Source organism: Delphinus delphis, chromosome 13 (assembly GCF_949987515.2).
Source record: "Delphinus delphis chromosome 13, mDelDel1.2, whole genome shotgun sequence".
In the NCBI taxonomy this organism is placed as follows: Eukaryota; Metazoa; Chordata; class Mammalia; order Artiodactyla; family Delphinidae; genus Delphinus; species Delphinus delphis.
This window is the reverse complement of record NC_082695.1, coordinates 7,332,432-7,354,022: the sequence shown is the minus strand read 5'-3', so window position 1 is coordinate 7,354,022 and position 21,591 is coordinate 7,332,432. Positions and strand designations below refer to the sequence as shown.

The window sequence follows — 21,591 nt, the reverse complement described above, 5'->3', positions numbered from 1 at the left end:
GAGGGCACCCCTTACCAACCTGGGGAGGTGACTAACACTCAGGCCATAGGGCTCAGGGTCTGTGTGGTGAAGGGAATCACACAGAGACAGTGAGCCAGTCACTGATCCCATGCCGAAGCAGACAGACCAAGACATCAAAGGTCTTTACTCTGAAGCAGAACAAAGTTATAGACCCTTTTTGTGCCATGTTTTCAACAGGCCAACTGTAATATGCAATTTGTGTATTTTCAGACCCCTCTAAACCTACATTTTCTAAGTTCCAAGTTCCACTAACAACAGTGCTCACTATTCTGACTCATGTTGGAGAGAAATGCTTAGCAATAATAAAGAGTAACATCCTTATGTGGCCGAATTTTTCTCTTCATCATATTTATTGTTAAAAATTTAAAATACTATTCTTGCTATCTCAAATTTGGGGCTTTTGAGATCACTTGGAATTTAGGTTGGGAACTTCTCAAAAATAAAAATTATTTGGGCAATTACAGTGTAAGGCTCAAGTGTTTAATGAGAAGCACTGAATGACAAAGTCGATGAGAAACTGTAGGTAATGAACAGAAGCATGGCTGTGAATAAAAAAGATAACATGCATATGGAAACAAAGCCTTAGCTGATCAGATACTGAAGAAAATCACCTAAGTGAATTAAAATATTTTAGGCACTTGCTTACAATTTCATGTGGTCTAATAAAGTTTATGGGAATTCTGCCTTTATACCTTCCCTGTTACCAACTGTGGAGGTTTCCCTTGAATCTTCCAATTCGGAAGGAATAGACACAATGAAACAATTAAAAGTCACATAGAAGATACTTTGTTTTAACATGTGCCCATTTTACTATTGTTCTTAAGCCTTTAAGAACCACCGTTGCCTTTTTCACAAAAAGTTCTCCCTACATTAAAAAAAACTATTCTTTTTATTCGCAGTTTGGAATTTTTTCTAATGGAGAGGGACAACTGCAATTAGACATTTAGTAAAGAGTTGCCCTTTCAGGTGGTGACAAAGAGCTTGAGATATCTAAGCCAGTGATTAAATGGGGTGGGTTTCCTTCTGCAGAAATGAAGACAAATCCCTCAGCCACTGCAGGGTTAGTGCACAGGGTTAGGCCAGGTGCTCAACACTTGAACCTCCCAGTTTACCGTAAAGGACTGCAGAGTCTCGAGCTCTCTAATTTTAAGAGCGAGCTTGCTCTTGTCTTTCCTCAAAATACGGTTTTCATTTTGAGATTCTAGGAGGTTGACTGAGATATGGCTGTTGGTTTTGGCCAACTGGCTGATCTCTTTCTGAAGGATGAAGTAGCTTTCGGCCAGCTTCTCCTTCTCCTTCAGGAGCTCGTCCTTTTTCAGCATCATCTCTCTTTTCTCAGCCAGGAGGTTCTTGTTGTCCTGCATCACCCTGGCCCGCTCGGCCAGGGTCACCTCGTGGTTCAGCCGCAGGTCATCCAGCATCTTGGTGAGGTAGCTGTGCAGCTCCTGCAGTTCCAGCTTGGATTTGGATAAGGCAGCAAAATCACTCTTCAGAGTCTCTATGTTGGTGGCCAGTTGAGCCGTCTCTGCACTCAAGAGTTCCTTCTCCTTAACAATCTCTGCCACTTTCTGCTCTGAGTTGGTCTTGTCTTGGATTAGCACAGAGTTCTCGGACTGGAGCTCCTTGGTGCGCACTCTCAGAGCCTCCACCTCCTGCTCCAGGAGCGCCACTCTCCCGTGGAGTCTGTTGTTTTCATACAAGGATGACTCTTTGTCCTGGGTCCTGGCTTCTTTCTCCAGGATTAGGGACTGCTGCATCATGTGGATCTTCTCATTTAACTTCTGACACTCTTCTTGCAGGTTCAACCCATCCTTCAGCAAGATGTTCTTTTCGGAACAGCAAGCCTTGAGTTCAGCGTTCAGACTCTCCTTTGCTTGCAGTATGCTAGCGTGTTCTTTTTCTAGAGTCTTTTTGGCATTTTGAGCCTCTTTCAGCATCAAAGCGAGATCACACTTGGTGGCTGCGAGTTCTTGGTTTTCCTTTTTTCTCTCTTGAAGCTCTTTCTTCAGAGCATCAAGATTACGGAGCAGTTTCACCTTCTCGTGCACAATGATTCTTCTGTTTGCAGACTCTCGATCGTATTTCTTTTTAAGGTCTTCTATGGCTTTGATGGAATTCTCTCTTTCTGCAAGTAAATCTGTATTTTGCGTTTCCAGTACAGATTTTTCTTTCAAGAGACGATCCTGCTGCTTTTTGAGCTTAGTGATTTTCTGACAAACCATCTCCTTCTCAGAAGTTAGGTAAGTGATCTTCTCTCAGGTTCATCTCGATGTGGGCAGCCTCTTCTGAGCATTTGTTGAGTTTTTCAGTGATGAGCCTATTTTCATTTACAGGTTCTTCTTTTTTGGCCAAGAGCCTTCTCTCAGACGAGGCCAAGGTTTCTTTTCCATGCAGAAGCTGGATGCACTCGGAGTCTGTGATCTCCCGACTGGTCTTAATTTCTTCCAGCAGCTTGGTAAGGCTTGTGTTTGTGGCCTGAAGTTGCAGAGTCTCCAGCTCGGCCTCCCTCAGAGCTTTGCTGGCCTCCTGCAGCTGCGCGCGGAGCCCACTGGCTTCCGTGCTGAGCAGATGTTTGACCTGGAGGGCAGCCTCCAGGCTGGCATTCAGCTTTTCCTGATCTTGAAGCAGCATGTCCTTCTCAAACTGCAGATCTTTGCTGTTTTGGAGGAAATGGTCTCTTTCGACCTTTAAGGCTATGCACATGTTATCAAGACCTGACTGTTTCTCCAAAGCTGACTTTTTCTCAGTTGTGAGATTTTCCATCTCCTGCACCAAGCTTTTCTGATCTTTCAGTAGCTCCTCATAGGCGTTCTGAAGCTTCTGAATAATTTCATCTTTATCTTTAGCCAACGCAAGGTTTTCAGTTACAAGCTTCTTGATATGATCCTCCAGGTGACCTTTTTCTTCCAGATTCTTCTTAGACTCAGCCATCAGAATATCTTGGCTGAACTGGAGTTCCTCTGTGAGTGCCTGCAAGCTTGCTTTGGAAGCCTGCAAAGACTCATTTTCCGTATTCATCTTCAAGAGTTCTTCCTGTGCGTTATTGATTTCTTTAAGTAATTTCTCTCTCTCAACAGCCAAAGCTGCTTTATTGAGCTGTTCCTGCTGATAAAGCTTTTCAGCATCTTGCTTTTCCTCTAAGACTTTCTCCTTTGCTAAATTAAGAGTTTCGTTTACTGACCATAGCTTCTGTTGGTCTTCCTGAAGTAAAGTTATTTTGGCCTCCACCTCTACAAGCTCTGACAAAAGTGAACCTTTTTCTAACTTTAAGGCATTTCCCTCCTGTGCAAGAAGCTGCTTCTCTGATTTCAGACCCCTCAGCTCTTCTGACATTAGTTCAATTTCTTTTTTGGCTGATGTTAATAAGTAAGTTAGCGACTACAGAAACAAAAGACGGAAAGAATGGAAACAAAATGAAATCAAGCAGACAAATGCAAGCCCGAATAACTTAATGTAACCTAAACCATAAAAGTTAAAAAATTTTACAATAACTGTCATAGAAACTATCTGGATAACAGGGGGAAGAAACTCGATGAACAGAGCCCATAAAAGGATAATGCAAAGCAAGTTTAGCTTCGCAAAGTGCTGATGTATCTACTGGCTTCTCTTTGAAAAAACTTTTGAAGTATTCCTGATAGATACCTAGAAGATACAAACAGTAGTTTGACTTTGACGTCAGGGCATGAAATTCTTTCCTGCCATTCCAATTATCCAATTGTTTCTATTGTAGAAGGGATTCATAGAATTTTTTAAAACACAATCCAAAGAACTACAAAAAGTGAGTATACTTTAACCAAAAAAGAGGAGGAAGGGCAAGGTATTATAAACTGTTGCTTTTCAAACTAAATGCAGAACCTCACTTACTAAAGGACCTGGCCTGAGACTGATTTAGCTTCAATATTACATATAACTTAGTAAAAATACAGACTAATTTGCTAGTCTTTGGTGACCAAATAAATGGGCTTTAAAAAAGTGTATTGGGGGCTTCCCTGGTGATGCAGTGGTTGAGAGTCCGCCTGCCGATGCAGGGGACACGGGTTCGTGCCCCGGTCCAGGAAGATCCCACATGCCGTGGAGCGGCTGGGCCCGTGAGCCATGGCCGCTGAGCCTGCGAGTCCGGAGCCTGTGCTCCGAGGCCACAACAGTGAGAGCCCCGCGTACCAAAAAAAAAAAAAAAAAAAAAAAAAAGTGTATTGGTTTATAAAGTAAATTGACCACAATGTCTCTACCAGTGCTGTCCAGAACTTTCTGCAATGATACAAATGGACTTTATCTGCACTGTCCATTGTGGTAGCCACTAACCACATGTGCGGTGCTTGCGACTGAGAGGATGAATTTATAACTTGAACTAATTTAGATTTAAATGGCCACATGTAGCTAGTGGCTACTGTACTGGACGGCACAGCTATAGTTCATTGGCTCTTAAACTAGGGAACATGGGAGCATTGTGGGCTCCATGAATCTCCTGAGATTTCATCTAAAACTTGTTGAGTGTATATATCAGCTTTCCTGGGGAAAATATCTTAAGGTTTCATCAGATTCTCAAAAGAGTCTGTTGAGCCCCTGCTGTTGACAACATTGAGATTCACAGAAATCGGATATCCAGACAACTTGGGAGAGGGAACGATCCCGGCATTTTAACCAAATGATCCTTATAAAAACAACAACAACAACAAACAAAATTAATGAGCCCTTACACAAACCACTAGAATGCTGTGGTTTGGTCAGGTTGCAACATTTTAAGGGAAACACTAAAAAACTAGAGTCTGTCCAGATAAAGGGAACCACAAAGACAAAAACTCTGGAAATTATATCCAGTTGTTAAATGGTTCATAAACCTGGAGACACATCACAGGGAAAAGAGAAAGCTTTGATGGACAGCATGTAGAAGAAAGAAAATTTAGGCATCTTATACATGACATATATTACATGTCATGCTACACAATTTATAAGTTTTAAATGGGCTCTGTTTCAAGTCCTATGTATGCTCTTTTTCTATTTTCTTTCTACTAAACTCATATATATATATATATATATATAAAAAAAACATTTCTCTGACACATTAAAACAATTAAAGACAAGTATTTGCTGTTCTTTGAGCAATTTAGATGGGAGTAGGAGGGTTGAACTTCATTACGTTACCAGAGTCAAAAAAACATATTGGGACACTGATACGATCCTGACACCATAAAATGAAATTCAGTGTATCAAGTTCTACTCTACTTAGCAGTAGGATGTTTTCTCACAGCCCTTAAATCCAGCTTCCTTGTTAATGAGCTCGTAGTGCCTTCCTGGGGACATGCGAGAGCCCTCTCTAGAGCTCTCCCTTCTACTCTATCCTCTAAGAGCTCTGTTCCTCCAAGCAGGCTCCATTCCCTGCCCACCTGCCTCGTGTGGCCTCTGCCTCTTGCATTTCTGCAAGATGTCTCTCCTAACCCTCGTGCAAGGTGGCAGCAAGATGGCCAAGATTAGAGGAACATGCCTTCCCGCAACAAAGAGTCTACTACAGGCAGGCAGACAGAGGTCAGGCAACAGCAGACTCTTCGTGACAGCTGGGGAGCAAGCAGCGCAGGGGGTGGTGGCCACACAGTACATTCGGGGGAAAGACCTGTAGCCATCACCCTCCCTGAGAAGGAATAGCGGCTGGTACAAAGCACTTGAAGATACAGGAAATGTAATTCGCCCTCCTGCCACGCACCCTGAGGGCCGACACTGGTAACGGCCACTGAACCCATCCCACGTGCTGCTGCTTTCCAAGCCCCCTGGCAGCCCTGACGCGGAACGCAAGCAAACCGTAATTCGACAACACGATTCTCCCCACCACGTACTCTGGCTTTGTCGGCTTGCCTTCTCAGCTCCTCCGTCTCCTGCAGCAAGTCGCTGTTCTCCTTTTGTGCGGCCTTCAGCCGCTCCCCTGCGTCCAACAGCATCTTCTGGAGGTTCTGCAGAACTTCTTCATGCTTGGCCTGCGTCTCAGAACTGGCTTCTTCATACCTGGCTTTCAGCTCTTGACACTCCTTGTGGCTCATTTGCATCTTCTTTTCCTGCAGACATCCCGAGTCAGGAGTGAGTCATTTGGTCATGTCCGTTCTGCCCCTCAACCTCCCCTGCCAGCCCACAGTCCCACTGATTCTCTCCTTACCAGGTCTGACAATTTTGTCAGCAGTTCTTTCTTTTCTTCCTCATGCTTTTTAGCTGCTTCTTGCTGGCTCTGTTCAGCTTTGAGAGTTACTTCCCCAATACTTTTCTGCAGAAGACTTGCATTTTCATTAGCCTTGGTGAGTTTTAGCTGTAATTCTTCTACATTTCTAGAACAAGTTTCAATACAAGGCGTCAGATTTTTCAAAAGAGTACTTTAAATTCTAGAGTTGTACTTTAAAATATTAATAATAATTGTCTTAATGATTATAAATGTTATGAGCAATTAATAACATCTGAAATAAGCAAAAAACAAAAACTGACTTGTCCTGAAGAATAATTTTAACAATTTTGATGGTTACAAATACCTTAGAGTAACTACTCCTCTAACTGTGAACATTTATTATTTTATGTCAGAAGATCAATAAGGAAAAATGAGTGAAAAGTAAGCACATTAGAGGAGGTAAGTATTTCGAGGTTTCCAAATTTTAGCAGACTAGATTATCAAAGACTCATTTTGGGGTCGCTTGAGAACAGAAGATACGAAAATAACAGTAATGTGATGTTCTAGCTCAAAGAGAACCACGTGGTCCCACAAAGATGTAAGAGGGCCATCAACCTGGAGAAAAGGCTGGCTCATGGACCGGAGAACAGGAAGGAAACTTGGACGGTGCCTCTGGATAAGCAGCGATAGAAATGGAACTTCTCCAAGGCTCTGTGCCACAACCGCCTGGGCAGCTGTGCCCACCTCACAGCAGGACTGCCACAGTCGGCCAACCAAGGCCCATCTGCCCATCACCCACCAACGCTGGGCCGTGCGTGAGTGCACGGCTGGACGTAAACTAACTCTGCCAAGTATTAATGCTTTCAGAATCAGAAGTCTACCGGGGCTAATATGTCCTCTAAAAGTTTTTGCCTTATAAAATAAACATTTGATTTTTATATAGCAGCCATTAAAAGAGAAAAGAAATCAAAGCAACGAGAGCCTCAGGATAAAGACGAGAAGAGAGATTACGATAACAGAAGCTTTAGCGCTGAGGAAGCAGGGTGTAGTGATGAAGAGCAGCAAGGGCTCTGGGACCAGACCACCTAGATCTGAAACCTCAGGAAAGTTACTTAACCTCATTAAGCCTCAATTTCCTTTTCCTTAAAATAGGAACAATAGGGGCTTCCCTGGTGATGCAGTGGTTAAGAATCCTCCTGTCAATGCAGGGGACACGGGGTCCAGCCCTGGTCCGGGAAGATCCCACATGCCGCGGAGCAACTAAGCCCATGCGCCACAGCTACTGAGCCTGTGTGCCACAGCTACTGAGCCTGTGTGCCACAACTACTGAAGCCTGCGCGCCTAGAGCCCGTGCTCCACAACGAGAGGCCACCGCAGTGAGACGCCCGCCCACCGCAACGAAGATCCAACGCAGCCAAAAATAAATAAGTAAAAATAAATTTAAAAAACAAAATAGGAACAATGATACACTCACCTGAGAGGATTATTAGGAGAACCAGAAAATATACTCTACACAAAGCTGTCAGCATAGTGTGTGACACGTGGTCAGCCCTTCACACGTGTTATCTATCATTACACTGAAATAGGTTAAAAATATTTCTAACTGCCTGTAAAAGATGTTATTGCCGTTGGTAAACTACTACCTTTTCTTTACAAGTCACCAGAAAGTCTGCAATACACTGCGATAACAGAGAAAGAATGAGATTCAGGCAACTTTAAAACCTAACAGTCCTGAAGATTTAGGCTCCCCTCCCACCCAGACCTTGCTCGAGGGCCTAACCCAAAGCAGGTGCTCTTATTAATACTCATACGTACCTTTCTTTCAGACGTAATTCACCATTCATTTTTGTCAGCTGAGAAGAACTGTCTCCTGACATTTTCATTATTACTGCAATGTCGTTTTCCAGCTTTTCCTTCGCCTTTATCAACTGCTCTTCCCTTTCGTCTCTCTCTCTAAATTTTGCCTCCATATCTGAATATATATAGAAAAAAATAGCACTGTTGTGTTATAATCAACAAAAATGTATTAACTACACCCTGTATGCCAAGCCTTGCTCTGGGAATATTTGCATAGAGCGATCCCTGCCCTCATGAAAATTACATTCTAGCAAAGAAGACAGACAATAAACGAGATAAATGAAGAGAATAAATGGTACAATAGATAGTGGTAAGTGCCAAGAGGGAAAAAAATACAAGCGGAGAAAGGAGTCAGGAAGGAGTCGGGGAGGTTAAAACCTTAGACAGAGCCTCTCTGAGATGGTGACATTTACGTAAAACCCTGAGGGAAGTGAGGGAAGAGGAATGCAGGCAGAGGGGAAAGCAAGTGCAAAGGCCCCAGGGCAGGAACATGCTTGACAATCAAGTATCACCAAGGAGGCCAATATGGTCGCAGTGGAAGGAACAAGGGGAAGAATAGTACAGGACGAGAGCAGAGATAAGAGGACCTGATGACAGTAAGGGCCACAGCTTTTAATGTGAGCGAGACGCGAGCCACTGGGCCGTTCTGAGCAGAGAAGCGACCTGATCTGACTTGATGTTGAAGGGATCCCCCTGGCTGCTGGGCTGAGAACAGACTGCAGGGGTCAAGAGCAGAAGCAGGCAGCCCAGGTGACCAGCTGTTACTACAGCTTCGATTAAAGATGCTGGTTGACTCGGATCAAGGATAGCAGGGGGAGTAGTGAGATGGGGTGGATTCTGACTCGTTTGAAAACGAGGCAGAGAGAATTCGCTAAGGTTTACAGACCTCAAACAAGTATTTTATCACAATATAACACGAGTGAAGAATTTATGCCTGAATAGTAGATATGCTGTGACAACACACTAAAATTATCTCAAATCTTAGGAAGCCTACTACATTTAACGTGTAGAGACGTCTTCTTACCTGTTAAATTTTCTCTCAACTTCTCCAATTCAGAAGACAGCACATTAAACTGTTCCTCTTTTTGGTGTAATTTATTTACAGTTTCTATTTGGGATGAAGTTAAAAGTTTAATACATTTCATAGTTAATAAGCCATCTAAAGCCTGACTGTCTCAAAACCACATCGAATCAAAAGCTTGCGATGTGGGATCACGGGAATACTCAAGAGTCCCATTACAAATCAAACCACTGAATAACGAACCTAAAGAAACAAGCAAGCAACTCTTTCTTGTCTCCCCAAATCTGTAGATTTGGCAGGCACCGGGCATCCCTTTTCCAGGCATCCTCCTTCCACTTAAAACTCAATAGAAAAAAAAAAAAAAAACTCAATAGAGCTATCAATGACTGAAGCTTCAGTAAGACAATACTTTTCCCAAGTACACCTACATTTTAATACGGAACAAGCTTTAAGTCAAAAAGAAGAAAGAATGGGAGCTTGAGGCCTCAGGAAGCCAAGGGAACCCAGTATTACTGTGCGCTGCAGGAACTTCCAGGGTGGTGAAATCAGGCTACAGGCAGCATCTATTGTTATGCACCCAAGGCCAGCTCCAGCTTGAGAACAAGTGAGCTGCTCATGTTCTGCTAAGACATACCTTGCATACTTCTCTGAACAGAGACTGCCTGCTCTGAAGCATCAGCAAAATTTTCTTTCTAAAGAAAAAGAAGTGGACATTCAGAATAGAAAGATTTCAGATTACAAAAATAAAAAGTTTCTATGACTACAACATTATCTATTTTTTGTTGCTAGCTTTGTTTCATTAAAGCTAACTTACGCTTAAAACATGTAGGCATCAATTACAACCATATGCATACTGTGCACGTGTACACACGAGTGAGGTTTGCATGTGTGCTGCATGCGTGGGTGTGCACGTATGTCTGTACACGTGTGGATGTGCACACTTATGTCAGTATATGCATGTATGGATACACATGTGGTGCCACATGTATGCTTTTTTTTCATGTTGCTGCCCTCAAGTAGCAGAACCTCTCTTCAGAAATCTGCCTGAGACAGTGAACAGAGTTCCGAAATTTGTTTTCTAATATTTCTTTTTTTCATTGAAGCATAATTGGTTTACAACGTTGGGTTAGTTTCAGGTGTACAGCAAAGTAGTTCAGTTATACATATATATTTTTTCAGCTTCTTTTCCCTAATAAGTTATTACAAAATATTGAGTATAGTTCCCTGTGCTACACAGTAGGCCCCTGTTGGTTATCTATTTTGTACATAGCAGTGTGTACACGTTAATCCCAAACTCCTAATTTATCCCTCCCCCCAGCCTTTCCCCTTTGGTAACCATAGTTTGTTTTCTATGTCTGTGGGTCTGAGTTCTGAAATGTTTTACATCTAAGAATAGTCAGAACCTAGTATCTTAAAACCGGATCTGTGTCAACTACCTTAAACCAAAAAGTCCATCGCTCACTCACTATCTTTTCTAAACATGACAGGGGGGCACGATAAAACCACTCTCCTGATTTTCCTGCGACGAACTTTGAGGTAGATACACCAAGTGAATTTTTAAATGAGTCTTTCTAATTAATTAATATTTTAGTTTAAAAATGGGCTCACAAGCCACAAGTCCATCAAAGCCCACAAGCTGTCCACCTGTGTTACTCCCAAAGCCAGACCTCAGGAGGCATGTTTTCAGAGGACGTAGAGGAATACTCTAACTTAGAAAAAAAAAGTAAGGCATCCTGAAAGTTTGGAGAGGAGGGCAGAGAAACGACATGAAACTCAAAACACATTTTCTTAAAGGACACCATAGTGAAAAATGGTAATTTCCAGGTCAACTTTTCTCAATATGTAGCTGAAATATGCTGTATCATAACTGTCTGATAAAACTTTCTACGATGAAACCGTGCTGTTCAATTGGCAGCCACCGGCCACGTGGGGCCTCTAAGCATTTAAAACGCGGCTAGTGCAACTGAGGAACTGAATTTTATATTTTATTTAATTTTTTTAATTTAATTTTAATTAATTTAAATTTATAGAACCATATATATAGACAGTAGCTACCATAATGAAGAGTGCGGCTATATAGTTAACATTTTAAAAAGTAGAAATATGTAATATTGGCATTTAAATAAGAAAAAAAATCAAACACTATTTTTTTTTTTTTTTTGGCCGTGTGTCATGTGGGATCCTAGCTCCACAACCAGGGATCAAACCCATGTTCCCGAATTAGAAGCACGGAGTCTCAACTACTGGACCAGCAGGGAAGTCCAAAAATCAAACAGTTTTATTCACCACTGGTATTAGCAGAGAAGTGTAAAACGTGGAGAACAGGAAGGTGCATGTAAGGCCCAAGACAACTGACCCTTCATAGCTAATGTTTCTCTTATCAAGTTTTCTCCATGAGCCTACGCCTCTCCTTTCCCATGACACGTGGGCATCACCGGCACCTGCCCGTAGTCATCAGCCTTGACTAAGCTTGTGTTTTTGATGTAGGAGGCAAGGCAGAAGGGAGAACAGTTGAGAAAAAGACAAAAAATGTCCTACAACCTGGGATTAAGCAAAGAGGATATATATGAAAGGAAAAGTAATTTCCTGAGGAGGAATAAACTGAGATGTAAGAGGGAATTCTGTGAACTTGTTAATTAGACAGCACCCTGCCTTGCTAACAGAGGGTGCCGATGGTCCAGGAGAGCTTGCTGGCTTGCTGTCACCGGGCAGGTAGGACAAGGCATAGGGCAAGACCTCACTATATATGAAACCTAATGTGCTGGGTATATAACTTGGAAGGTTCCTGTGTTTGGTGAAACTAAGTAGTCAATAACGTGCCAAAGCAATGCATTACCAAAGGCAAAGGACAGATTAAAAAAAAAAAAAAAGTAATACTTACCTTTATTGCTAGTTTGGGTTTGATCCAGTTCCTCTCAAGTTATTCATCAACCAATCAATACTTTGCAAGAGAAAGGAAATAGGTGCAATACGTCTTTCTTTATAGAAGTTTTTGTTTTTTAAACAGGAACAATTTTTGAACGGCCAGAGACCCTGAGATTCAGATTCCCAACAGGTACTTACCAAAATCTGAAGTTCTTTTTCCAAAGCCTCTTTGACTTGACTGACTTCACTCAGGTTTTCCTGAAGTTTATTAAGCATTAGCTCTTTTCCCTGCAGCTCTTTGGTGATGTTACTAGCCTACCATACAGAGTTACATGGTACAGAAACCAGTGAACAAAAGGAAACAAAAAAGAATGAGAAAGAAAACATAAAACAAATATAAAAAAATGTATGAGATACAAACATAACCAAACAAAACTGAAAGGAATAAAGGCATGGGTAAAAAGTCGTTTTGGTGTTTTTTTGTCTTTAATTCTAAGAAGCCAATGACTTTTCATACAATCAGTTCTAGATAAGATTGTCCAATGGCTAATTTTAAATAATCAAAAGAGTATTTTTCTATACCTGAATTTGGACTGTCAGCATGCTCTAAAGCAGAAAGTACAGATGCTTACTTTCTAAATGAGACAGTTGAGCAATTTCATCTTCTGGACTTTGGAAAACCTTAAGACAGGAATGGTGGATTCATGTGGACTGTGTTTCATTTTCTGTATTTTTGTACACGCTTAAAGTATTTCAACATTTAAAATAAAAAATAAAATTTTAAAAATGTACTACACAACAGTCGTCAGAAATTGGCTTTCATTAAATCTTAATGTAAAAAAAGTAGACCAACACATTAGCTGCATATCCCATATTAATTTAATTTTTGTGTTTTGATTGGTTTTTCAGAACCAAGTGAGGAGATCTGAGAAAAATCTCCTATGACTGTCATCTTCAACTAATGTTACTTAGCAATTTTTGCCGTTTGTCTGTCTTCACCTCTCCCCATTTAACCATCACAACCCTTCCTTCTTTGCCAATAAAGCAGCTTCTCCCGCAAAAAGCTCAGAACATTCAGCATCAATACCAGCACCTCCACTAGTGTCAGGAGGACTGGGAAAAAGGGCTCCTTCCTTGAACAATCCTTAAACATGAAGATGACATTTAGCAAGGCTAGTTAGTAAGAAAGGTAGCCAGCCAATGTCTCACATCATTTCCTATGCCTTGATCAAAAGCACACTTGTCCAGTCTTTCCTCAAAAAACCAGGGACTAGATCACGTTCTCATTGCAACACAGAAAAAACTCCAATGAGACATAAGTAGCAACGCAAAGGGCTCCAGGCTCTTCACCTTCATTTTGCTGTGAACGTCATTTATCAAAGCATGTTAATTCGCACGAGTCAAGTGCTCTCGGAGTTCACATTCTGTTTTACATGTAACCTTACGGACAAGGCAGTCATGTAGGTGGGAAAGGAGGAGAGGATCTTACAAGTTTCTATCTTATTCTTTCAATTCATTCACCTCAATGCCATCATTTTTGGGGAGTTCTCTATTTTAAAAAGTTTACAGACTGGAACCAAGCTTAAACAGGAGATCACAGCAAGCCCAGAGTTAAAGTAATCAGATACTAGGAAACCAGGATCAAGCCACATAGTTGAGCCATTATTTTCTCTAATCTCCTCGGATGAAACCATACTCAAAATACTCAGAAGATACTACACTCAACTGGGAAATTCGTCAGCACCAGTTTTAACTAAGTCAAGAATCTGGAGGGTGAACTACCTCAACTGAAAAATAAGATACAATGCAAAATAAGAACAAGAAATGGAAAAGAAAAAGATGGAGGATGTTGATACAAACCTTGCCACTTTCAGCATTCTTTTCGAGCTCTAAATTTTTAATCTGTTTCTCAGCTGCCTCAAGCTGCTGTCTAAGGTTCCCGATTTCCGATTTACCTTCGGAACTGGCTTTCTGAAGAGCATCAAGATCCAAGAGCTTTTCTTCGGCAGCCTTGAGCTGTGATGTAAAATTATCAATAACCTTGGTTTGTTCATTGCATTTGGCTTGTAGTACCTCTAGCTCCTTTACCTTTAGCTCAGCGTCCTGCAATTTGTTTAAGGTGTCCTCCATTTCTACCAGATGCTGGTCTTCCGCTTTGTCCAGCTTCGACTTGACGGCTTCCAGACTGTTCTCTTTCTCTTTAATGACTTTCATCAGTTTAGCCCTTAGGGCTTCGAGCTCTTTAGTGTGAGCAGACCTTTCCAAGTCTTGTTTATTCTGCAAATTTTCTATTTCGCGCTGGTAATCTAGTCTCATTTTCTCTATTTGCGTTTTTAGCTCGGCAAATTCTGCCGTCTCCGCACCGACCCCCTTGCTGAAGGACACCTTCAGCCCCTCCATCGCCTGCTGGTGGGATGCGATGGCGGTCTCCAGCTTGGATTTCCACAGAGCTATCACGTCCGAATTCTCCTTGTTGGCGTGATCAAGCTTGCTTTTCAATGACTCGTTCTCTTTGGAAAGCTTCTCTGTGGTGGCCTGAAGAGCCTTTATCTCCTTCTGATGCGTTTCTTCCCGGGCTCCAAAATGCTCCTTCAGAGAAGTGATTTCTTTCTGATGGTCAGTATGGGTGGCTTCTAACTTTTCTTGCAAAGCGCTTATCTCTTGTAAAAGGGAGAGTGACATGTCAACATCCCCAGTAGGCTTACTGGACTCCAGCCTCCTTCGCAGCTCAGCTACTTCCTGTATTCTGAACGCTAGGTCTTTTTCTAGTTCCATTATGCGGGACTTTTCTGACACTGTGGCCACCTAGTATCAGCAGAGAGAGAGAGATCATTTAAATAACAAATCACTGGTGATTTTCTTTAACCTTGAAGATCTTCAGTAACTACCCCAGCTCAGGGAGCAGTCAAGCCACCAAGAATTTCTATGTGTGAATCTAGTTGTGATAATGGCTTAAGCCCAGTTCCGGGAGCCCCAAATCAAATTTAGAGTCCTTGGCAAACTTTTCACCATTTTGAGATGCTAAAGGAAAATAAAATTGATATTGAGTTTGACTCATCCCCAAAATATTTCTTTTCCCTTTAAAGAACCTTAATCAGGAAAGTACCCACTAACTGTAGTAAGTTAATAGAAACAGTACCTTTCAAGGTTCCCCTACATCTGCCTTTTGGAAGAAGAATCCTTATGTTGCCTACTTCAACCAAGGTGTATGAACGTTTGTCTATCTGATGGAAGTGACTTTACGGAAGCGTGCTGTCCCGTACAGCAGCCATTAACCACACATGGCTACTCGGCACTTGAAACGTGGCTCCAAGTGTCAAATATACATCAAATAATGAAGACTCGGGAAAAACAGAACACATCTTGTTAATAATTTCTTTCTCTCTCTCTCTTTTTTTTTTTTGGCCACACCACGTGCCTTATGGGATTTTAGTTTCCTGACCAGGGATCAAACCTGGGCCCTTAGCAGTGAGAGTGCAGAGTCCTAACCACTGGACCGCCACGGAATTCCCAATAATTTCTTATACTGATTACATGATGAAGTGATAATAGTTTGGATATATTGGTTTAAATAAATAAAATATATGACTAAATTAATTTCACCTGCTCCTTTTTACGTATTAAAAAAGTATGTTAATGTGGGTACCAGAAAATTTTTAATTATATATATGTGGCTCATGTCATAATTCTGTTGGATAGCACTGGTGTTAAAGGTGTAAAAATATCTATGAAATGTTTCAGTGAATACCACAACAACTGTAGAATAAAAGCCTCAAGTGGATAAAGAACTAATTTACTAACCTTTTTTAAAAAGGACAAAGAAAGAATGATTACTTACCTGCAATGATACCTAAGAATCTTATACAGAGTCCCTCCCCGCTTTTAGATTTTGTAATTCCTTCACCATCTTGACGTACATGTCTCGCTCCCCTAACCCAGTGGTTCTCCGACCTTAGTGTGCGTGTGAGTTGCCTGGGACGTGTGTCTACAGTGCAGGCCCAGTTCCTCCCACATGTGCTGATTCTACCTGAGCTCTGGGACAGAACCCGGGAATACGCTGCTATTTAAACTCATACCCCCAGGACGAGGAAAAACACTTTCCTAACCTGCGTCCTTTTGTTCTTAGGAAGTTATTTCCCTCTGCTGTTACGCAGTAAGTTTAGTACACAAAATATGTGGGAAATGGTAGCTTTGGGCATAAAAACTAATTATTGGACTAACCTGGGAAATAGAAGGGAACTTGAATGATTTAAAGACATCAGTGAATCCCAAATTTCATGGATCAAAAGTCCTCCGGAGTGAAGGCTCTCCTCCCTCACTGCCTTTATCGGGACAGAAGGTAATGGGTATGTTTTTCCTTCAGCCCCTCTGTCCACCTACAGGCTGTGAGATGGATAAGGACTGAAGTGTCCACGAAGAACAAGAAAATAAAGCACTTGGGGCTCCCAAACTGCATGATCAAATCATTAAGTATTTCAGAGCTGGCTATAATTGTTGTTTCAGGGCTATAGGTGCTTCCAAGATGTTAATTCATTTACATACTTTTTTTCTGGGGGGGAGGTGGGGAGTCCACAGATAAGGTGCATTATTAAACCCCATTGCTACAAAGTCCATAACGTAAATAAATTTAATCCAACAGGGCACTAATTCTTAATCAGTCACAACAAAACCGTCAAACTGAGGAAATACCAAGTAAAAAATAAGGGAAAATAATAGTGTGGTTATGCAGCATTTTCACAGCAGTTCCATTTTTTAATTTATTTCCCAAAATCTGCCCTCAGGCAAAACTATCTACGTGTCTGCCTTTCCCACCATAAAAGTCAGGTATCATTTCTTATTCTTGCTAATGTTTCTACAGCGCCAAGCACACTGTTTATAAACTGGGCTTACTGGCTTAGAGGAATTCTGAAGCACTTCCCAAAAAGGAATGTAGGTGATGGGAAACTTAGATGGGTCAGTGGTTAGTTTCACACTTGGCAAACCAAGAACGAGGATCAACAGGAGACAAGGCTTGTTATAGGAAGATGACAGCTTGCTTGAATCTGAAATACTTAAATAAACCATGCTGTCAATGGATGCCTTCTTTTCCACAGAAAACAAAACAAAAACAAAAACAAATCAACACTGTTTGCTGACAAAGCTGTAACAGAGATTTGTTCAGAAGTAAAAAAATACATCCTTACTTCAATAGCCAGCCACACCACGGGAGCTCAGTCTTACTATGAGTCCCTTGTATTTCCCAGATCAAGTCTTTGGCTCTCGGGTAACAAAGAAACGGCACCAAACTACCAGGATTTGTTTTTTCTTACCAAATACACAGACGATATCGTTAGTTTTGAGGCCGACTGAGAACATTTTCTTTCTCTTAAAAAATAAAAACTCGTGACTTAGAGGAAGAAATATTACTCGATTTTCTAGATTTTTTAGATCAATGATTTCTCAAGAAGAGAAATTTCTACAAATACTAATAATTCAAAAGGAAAAAAATCAGGATACCAAATTTGATCAGAGACAGAATCATTTCTGAAATTTTAAAATTAAGGATCTGTCTGATTTAGCTATTAACAGTCAAATTCGTGATTTAAGAGGTATATAATACGTACATGTTGTCTTATATGTGACTCAGATTAGTTCTTAAATCTTTTACCACAAAACTACTTCCATAATAGACAGACTCCATCCTGTAGTGGTTAAGAGCACAGACTCTGGGGTCAAATGGCCCGAATAGAAATCCTGGCCCCCCTTTCTCTATCAGCTGTGTGACCTTGGACATATTACTTAACCTCTCCGTGCCTCGGTTTCCTCACCTGTAAAATGGGGACAATACTACTACCTCTCCCCTGGGGTTGTGGTAAGACTGAATAAGTTAATACTTGTGAAGTGCTTGGAATAGTGCCTGGCATAAAGTAAGCACTATATGGGTGCTTAAATACATAAGTAAGTGAAAACATGACTAAGGCACTGGCTCCGAGAGCCAAACGCAGTGAGCTGGGGGTTGTGAGAAGCCATTCTGTTCCCAACACACTTTTTCCTCCTGACCACTGAGATTCTAACCTACTGGGTAACAGAAAATCAAAGAGATCAGGTGCGAAGAAAAAAAGATAGCTGGGGTGAAAGTCCCTAACTCTCATTAAAAAAGAGCCAACGTTTCAATTCCCTTTGCCTAAGAGGCCAGGGAAGAAGGCAGGAAAAGAGAGCTAAAGTGAAACAACAAAAAATTATTTAGAAAACCCACTAGGAATATGAGAACAAGAGGACCACTGACTGCTGGTGCAAACTGGAGGAAGGTATTTCCCGGTATTAATACAAAGAACCTCAAATGCATCTGTGGACGTCCACGCAGTCTACACAGTCACTGAGTTTCGGATCTTGATCTTGGTTGAGTCAACCAAAGGAATGAATCTTCACCTTGGACCAAAGGTTCCACATAAAACACCTGTGCCCACCCATCAGCCTACACTCACGAGCACCTGGGCGGTGCCAAGGCCAAACTCAAGTCGAACCACTGGGTCAAGGCTTAGGCCAACTGCAGGGCCCGTCACCCGCGGTGTCCACCGTTCGCAAACATGGGTCTGCTTCATTAAATAGTGAAAACCATTACCCTAGTGTCTTCTAACTCCCTCTGGAGTTTGTCAGCTTTGGTCTTTTCAAAGAGCAGGCTCTGTTCAAGCTCCTTAATGCGGGCATGCTCCAGTTTGGTCTGCGTCTGTCAGTAAAAAGGAAGAGGAAGAAACACAACAGTGCCACCGTGACATGCCAGCACAGGAGGAGAGGGCGCGGCATGCAGGCTGAGCCGGCAGTACCTTCCGCCAGAGGATGAACAGAAAGGGTGATGGAGGAGGGATGAGGGTGGACCGAGATGAAGAGGCTGGGGGTGAGGATGAACACTATGGACAAGAGGATGAGGTGGGCAGGGGACATGGGCTAGTCTACTGAGAAAGAAAAAATGGAAAACACATGAGGCAAGGTGAAAGGTGTCAGATGCATGCAGCCAAATATGTTATATTGATAAGTGAAGTTTATCAGCACAAATTAGAATAGTTAATATTCCCCTAATCTATCATTTTCCCTCCTCCCCACAACAGCTACTTGACATTAATGTGTATGTAACTGACTCGGTGACTTAAAAAGTGAATTGACCCTCAAAATGATCATTATCACCCAAATATGGAAAAGATAAAGTCATAAGTCTCTAAGTGTTCAGTTAGTCCCTAGAGCAGATCTTTGCACTTTGGCGTACAATTTGACGTGAGCAAGGGTCAAGTATTAAACCTAACGAAGGAAATCTAGGACCTAGAGCTAAGGAAATCACACCAGTGGCCTTTTTGCTGAGATGAGTGAGAAGGGTCTGAGATTCTCAGCAACATTCCCGTATATGACAGGTGAGGAGTCACTAAAGCTCTCATTTCCTTCCAAGGGTGGACTTTCCAAAGACTGTTGCCAGAAAACAAAGTGGGGGAGGGGGGATCAGATTTAAAAGAGAAAATTCAGTAATAATTATGCTTGAGGGCCTCCATCCCTGAGGTTCAAAGCAGGAGCAAAGTTGAACTGCAACTGGTAAGGGGCTCATAATCTTGATCCTACGACAACTCATTCTTCTCAGTTCAGAGGTAAGAAACAGTGACTCAACAGAAAGGCATGAGTTTCAACTCCATGCAAAAGGAGCCGGTAAGGTCTTCACATGTTTCAAAACCTCAGACTGCCCATCATCACTTACTTACATGGAAGCTGATGGAGGAGCCAGAGGGCGACCTCTTTCTAACAGGCTTAAGTGCATCAGAATCTTAATCAATTTGAAATAACCTAGATCAGTCTGAACGGACCTCTTTCCCCACTCACCTCTCCCATCCAAGAGGTTATCAACATAATCAACTGATAAAACCTGTTGACAGAGCTGCTCCCAGCAGCTTCTAGTTATTTTGTGGTTCCAACCCGTAGATCTATCAGTCTGGACAATTAAGGGCAACAAGGAAATGACAACAAACTCTAAAGTGATAGAAAGGAGTGCAAAGCTTAAGGTGGAATGTTTTACATTATAAACATCTTTGCTCACTCCAGTGGTACTCTGGGGATTTCAGTGCATTCAAGAGGTCAGTTTGCTTGTGAACCAGGTATAAAAAAACCATCATAGAATATTTAAAAAGTAAATAAATTTTTTTTTTGTAAAAATTCTTCACCTGCTTCAGCTCTTTACATTCAAGAAAAATAATGAAATAAAATTCAAAACCTAATTGTCTGGGTAGTCCCCTTCGTCCATATGTACCTTAGACAGAGGTTGTTCAAGTTACCTGCTTTTACAAGAAAAGAATCTAATCCAGATCTACACAGTTGGGGTCACAGCCTCAAGAACAGAAATCCAAAATTAACAGGAAGAAACCAAAGGCAACAGAACCTTTCTTCCCTTGACACTGAGTTCAGTGTCCTCTGGGTGAAAGGTCACTACTTCCAGATAAAAAGCAAATACCCACTGAATGTGATCTTCTCCCCATTCCGAGATCCTCCAGGTGCCTCCTGACTTGTGAGAGTGCACACGAATGATCTGGGCTCCACAGCTGTACTTGGTCAACTACCAGCAAGGAAGCTAGGGATCCGCTTCCCTTCCACGGTATGTGGTAAAAACGCTATGCTGAACAGGACAACCCTCCCATTAAAATTATTCCTTTCTTAGAATAGGACAGAGTATCCCAAGAGGAGAGCCCTGGGGCAGGGGATTGAGAGAGAAAGCCAAGGCTCCGCGAGAAGTGCACAGGAGAGGCGGGAGGGAGTCCCATGCAGACTGGCTCCGGAGGTAGCAGGAGCCTGTTTTGGAAGCAGAGAAGAGACCCAGATCACTGAAGGAGCTTTCACAAAAAGGAGACCTTCAGAACGGAGGCTTTTTAAAAAGTTCAGTCTCGAGTTGTCTAGTTCAGCTGCCGGGAGGTGGTGGGAACAAAAATTCTGTTTTAATCTTGTTCTCTTGTGGTGGTACCTCAAAGGAAGAAGTTTTTAGGTTTTTTTCAACTGGCATCTCAGCTGGCAGGGTACGCCGAGAAGCCGTGCTTTTGAGGCCACTCTGGTACGATCGGAATTGGGTGTTTGATCCTAAACAGAGGGAGGAAGGAAAAAAAATACACCTCCGTGCCTAGTGGCACTGCTACTAGAAAAATCTCTCTTCAGGAATAATAAATTTAAAATACACAACGTCTTCACTGAAGAATGCCTGCCTCTAGCCTCAAACTAGGGAAAACACGGCCCCAACAAACTGAAGTTTGGATTTCTCGTCAGCTGCACTGGCAGCCATTGGCCAGCAGTGGGAGCTCACACAAAAGGCAATCAGTCTGGGACTCCATTCCTTTATTTTTATGGGAATAAATTAAACTTGGGGAAACTTTCCCCCAAAATTTCTGTAACAACTTCATCTAATATGTTTTATGTTTCAGTCAGGTATCTTCTATTTTGTAATAATTCTATTAAAACTAGAAGGCATTATGAATTAAGGGAAGAAGGCCGGGCCCCATACAAAATTCTTTTCTTTCTTTTTGCCGAAATTCTTTAAAGAAACGTGTGCCTATGTGTTAAACAAATGGGTTTACAGAACTTAGTCATTACATACAATTTCTTCAGGATTCAAATGTAACTGCTTTGAAAGCCCACATGCACAGAAATATTAAGGACAATGTCTCAAGATCAGATTATGCAGTTAGTA

At 41.8% G+C, this 21,591-nt stretch overlaps 1 protein-coding gene across 1 annotated transcript in view; it reads right to left on the bottom strand.

The window, feature by feature from the left end:
* The window catches only part of CLIP1 (CAP-Gly domain containing linker protein 1), a 123,948-nt gene that overhangs the window by 36,428 nt on the left and 65,929 nt on the right, over positions 1-21,591 (bottom strand). Inside the window, 9 exon segments of the mRNA XM_060027968.1 lie at positions 1,134-2,277; positions 2,279-3,399; positions 5,850-6,065; positions 6,164-6,329; positions 7,979-8,135; positions 9,045-9,128; positions 9,676-9,733; positions 12,105-12,221; positions 13,767-14,711. Coding sequence (XP_059883951.1) covers positions 1,134-2,277; positions 2,279-3,399; positions 5,850-6,065; positions 6,164-6,329; positions 7,979-8,135; positions 9,045-9,128; positions 9,676-9,733; positions 12,105-12,221; positions 13,767-14,711 — 4,008 coding nt within the window.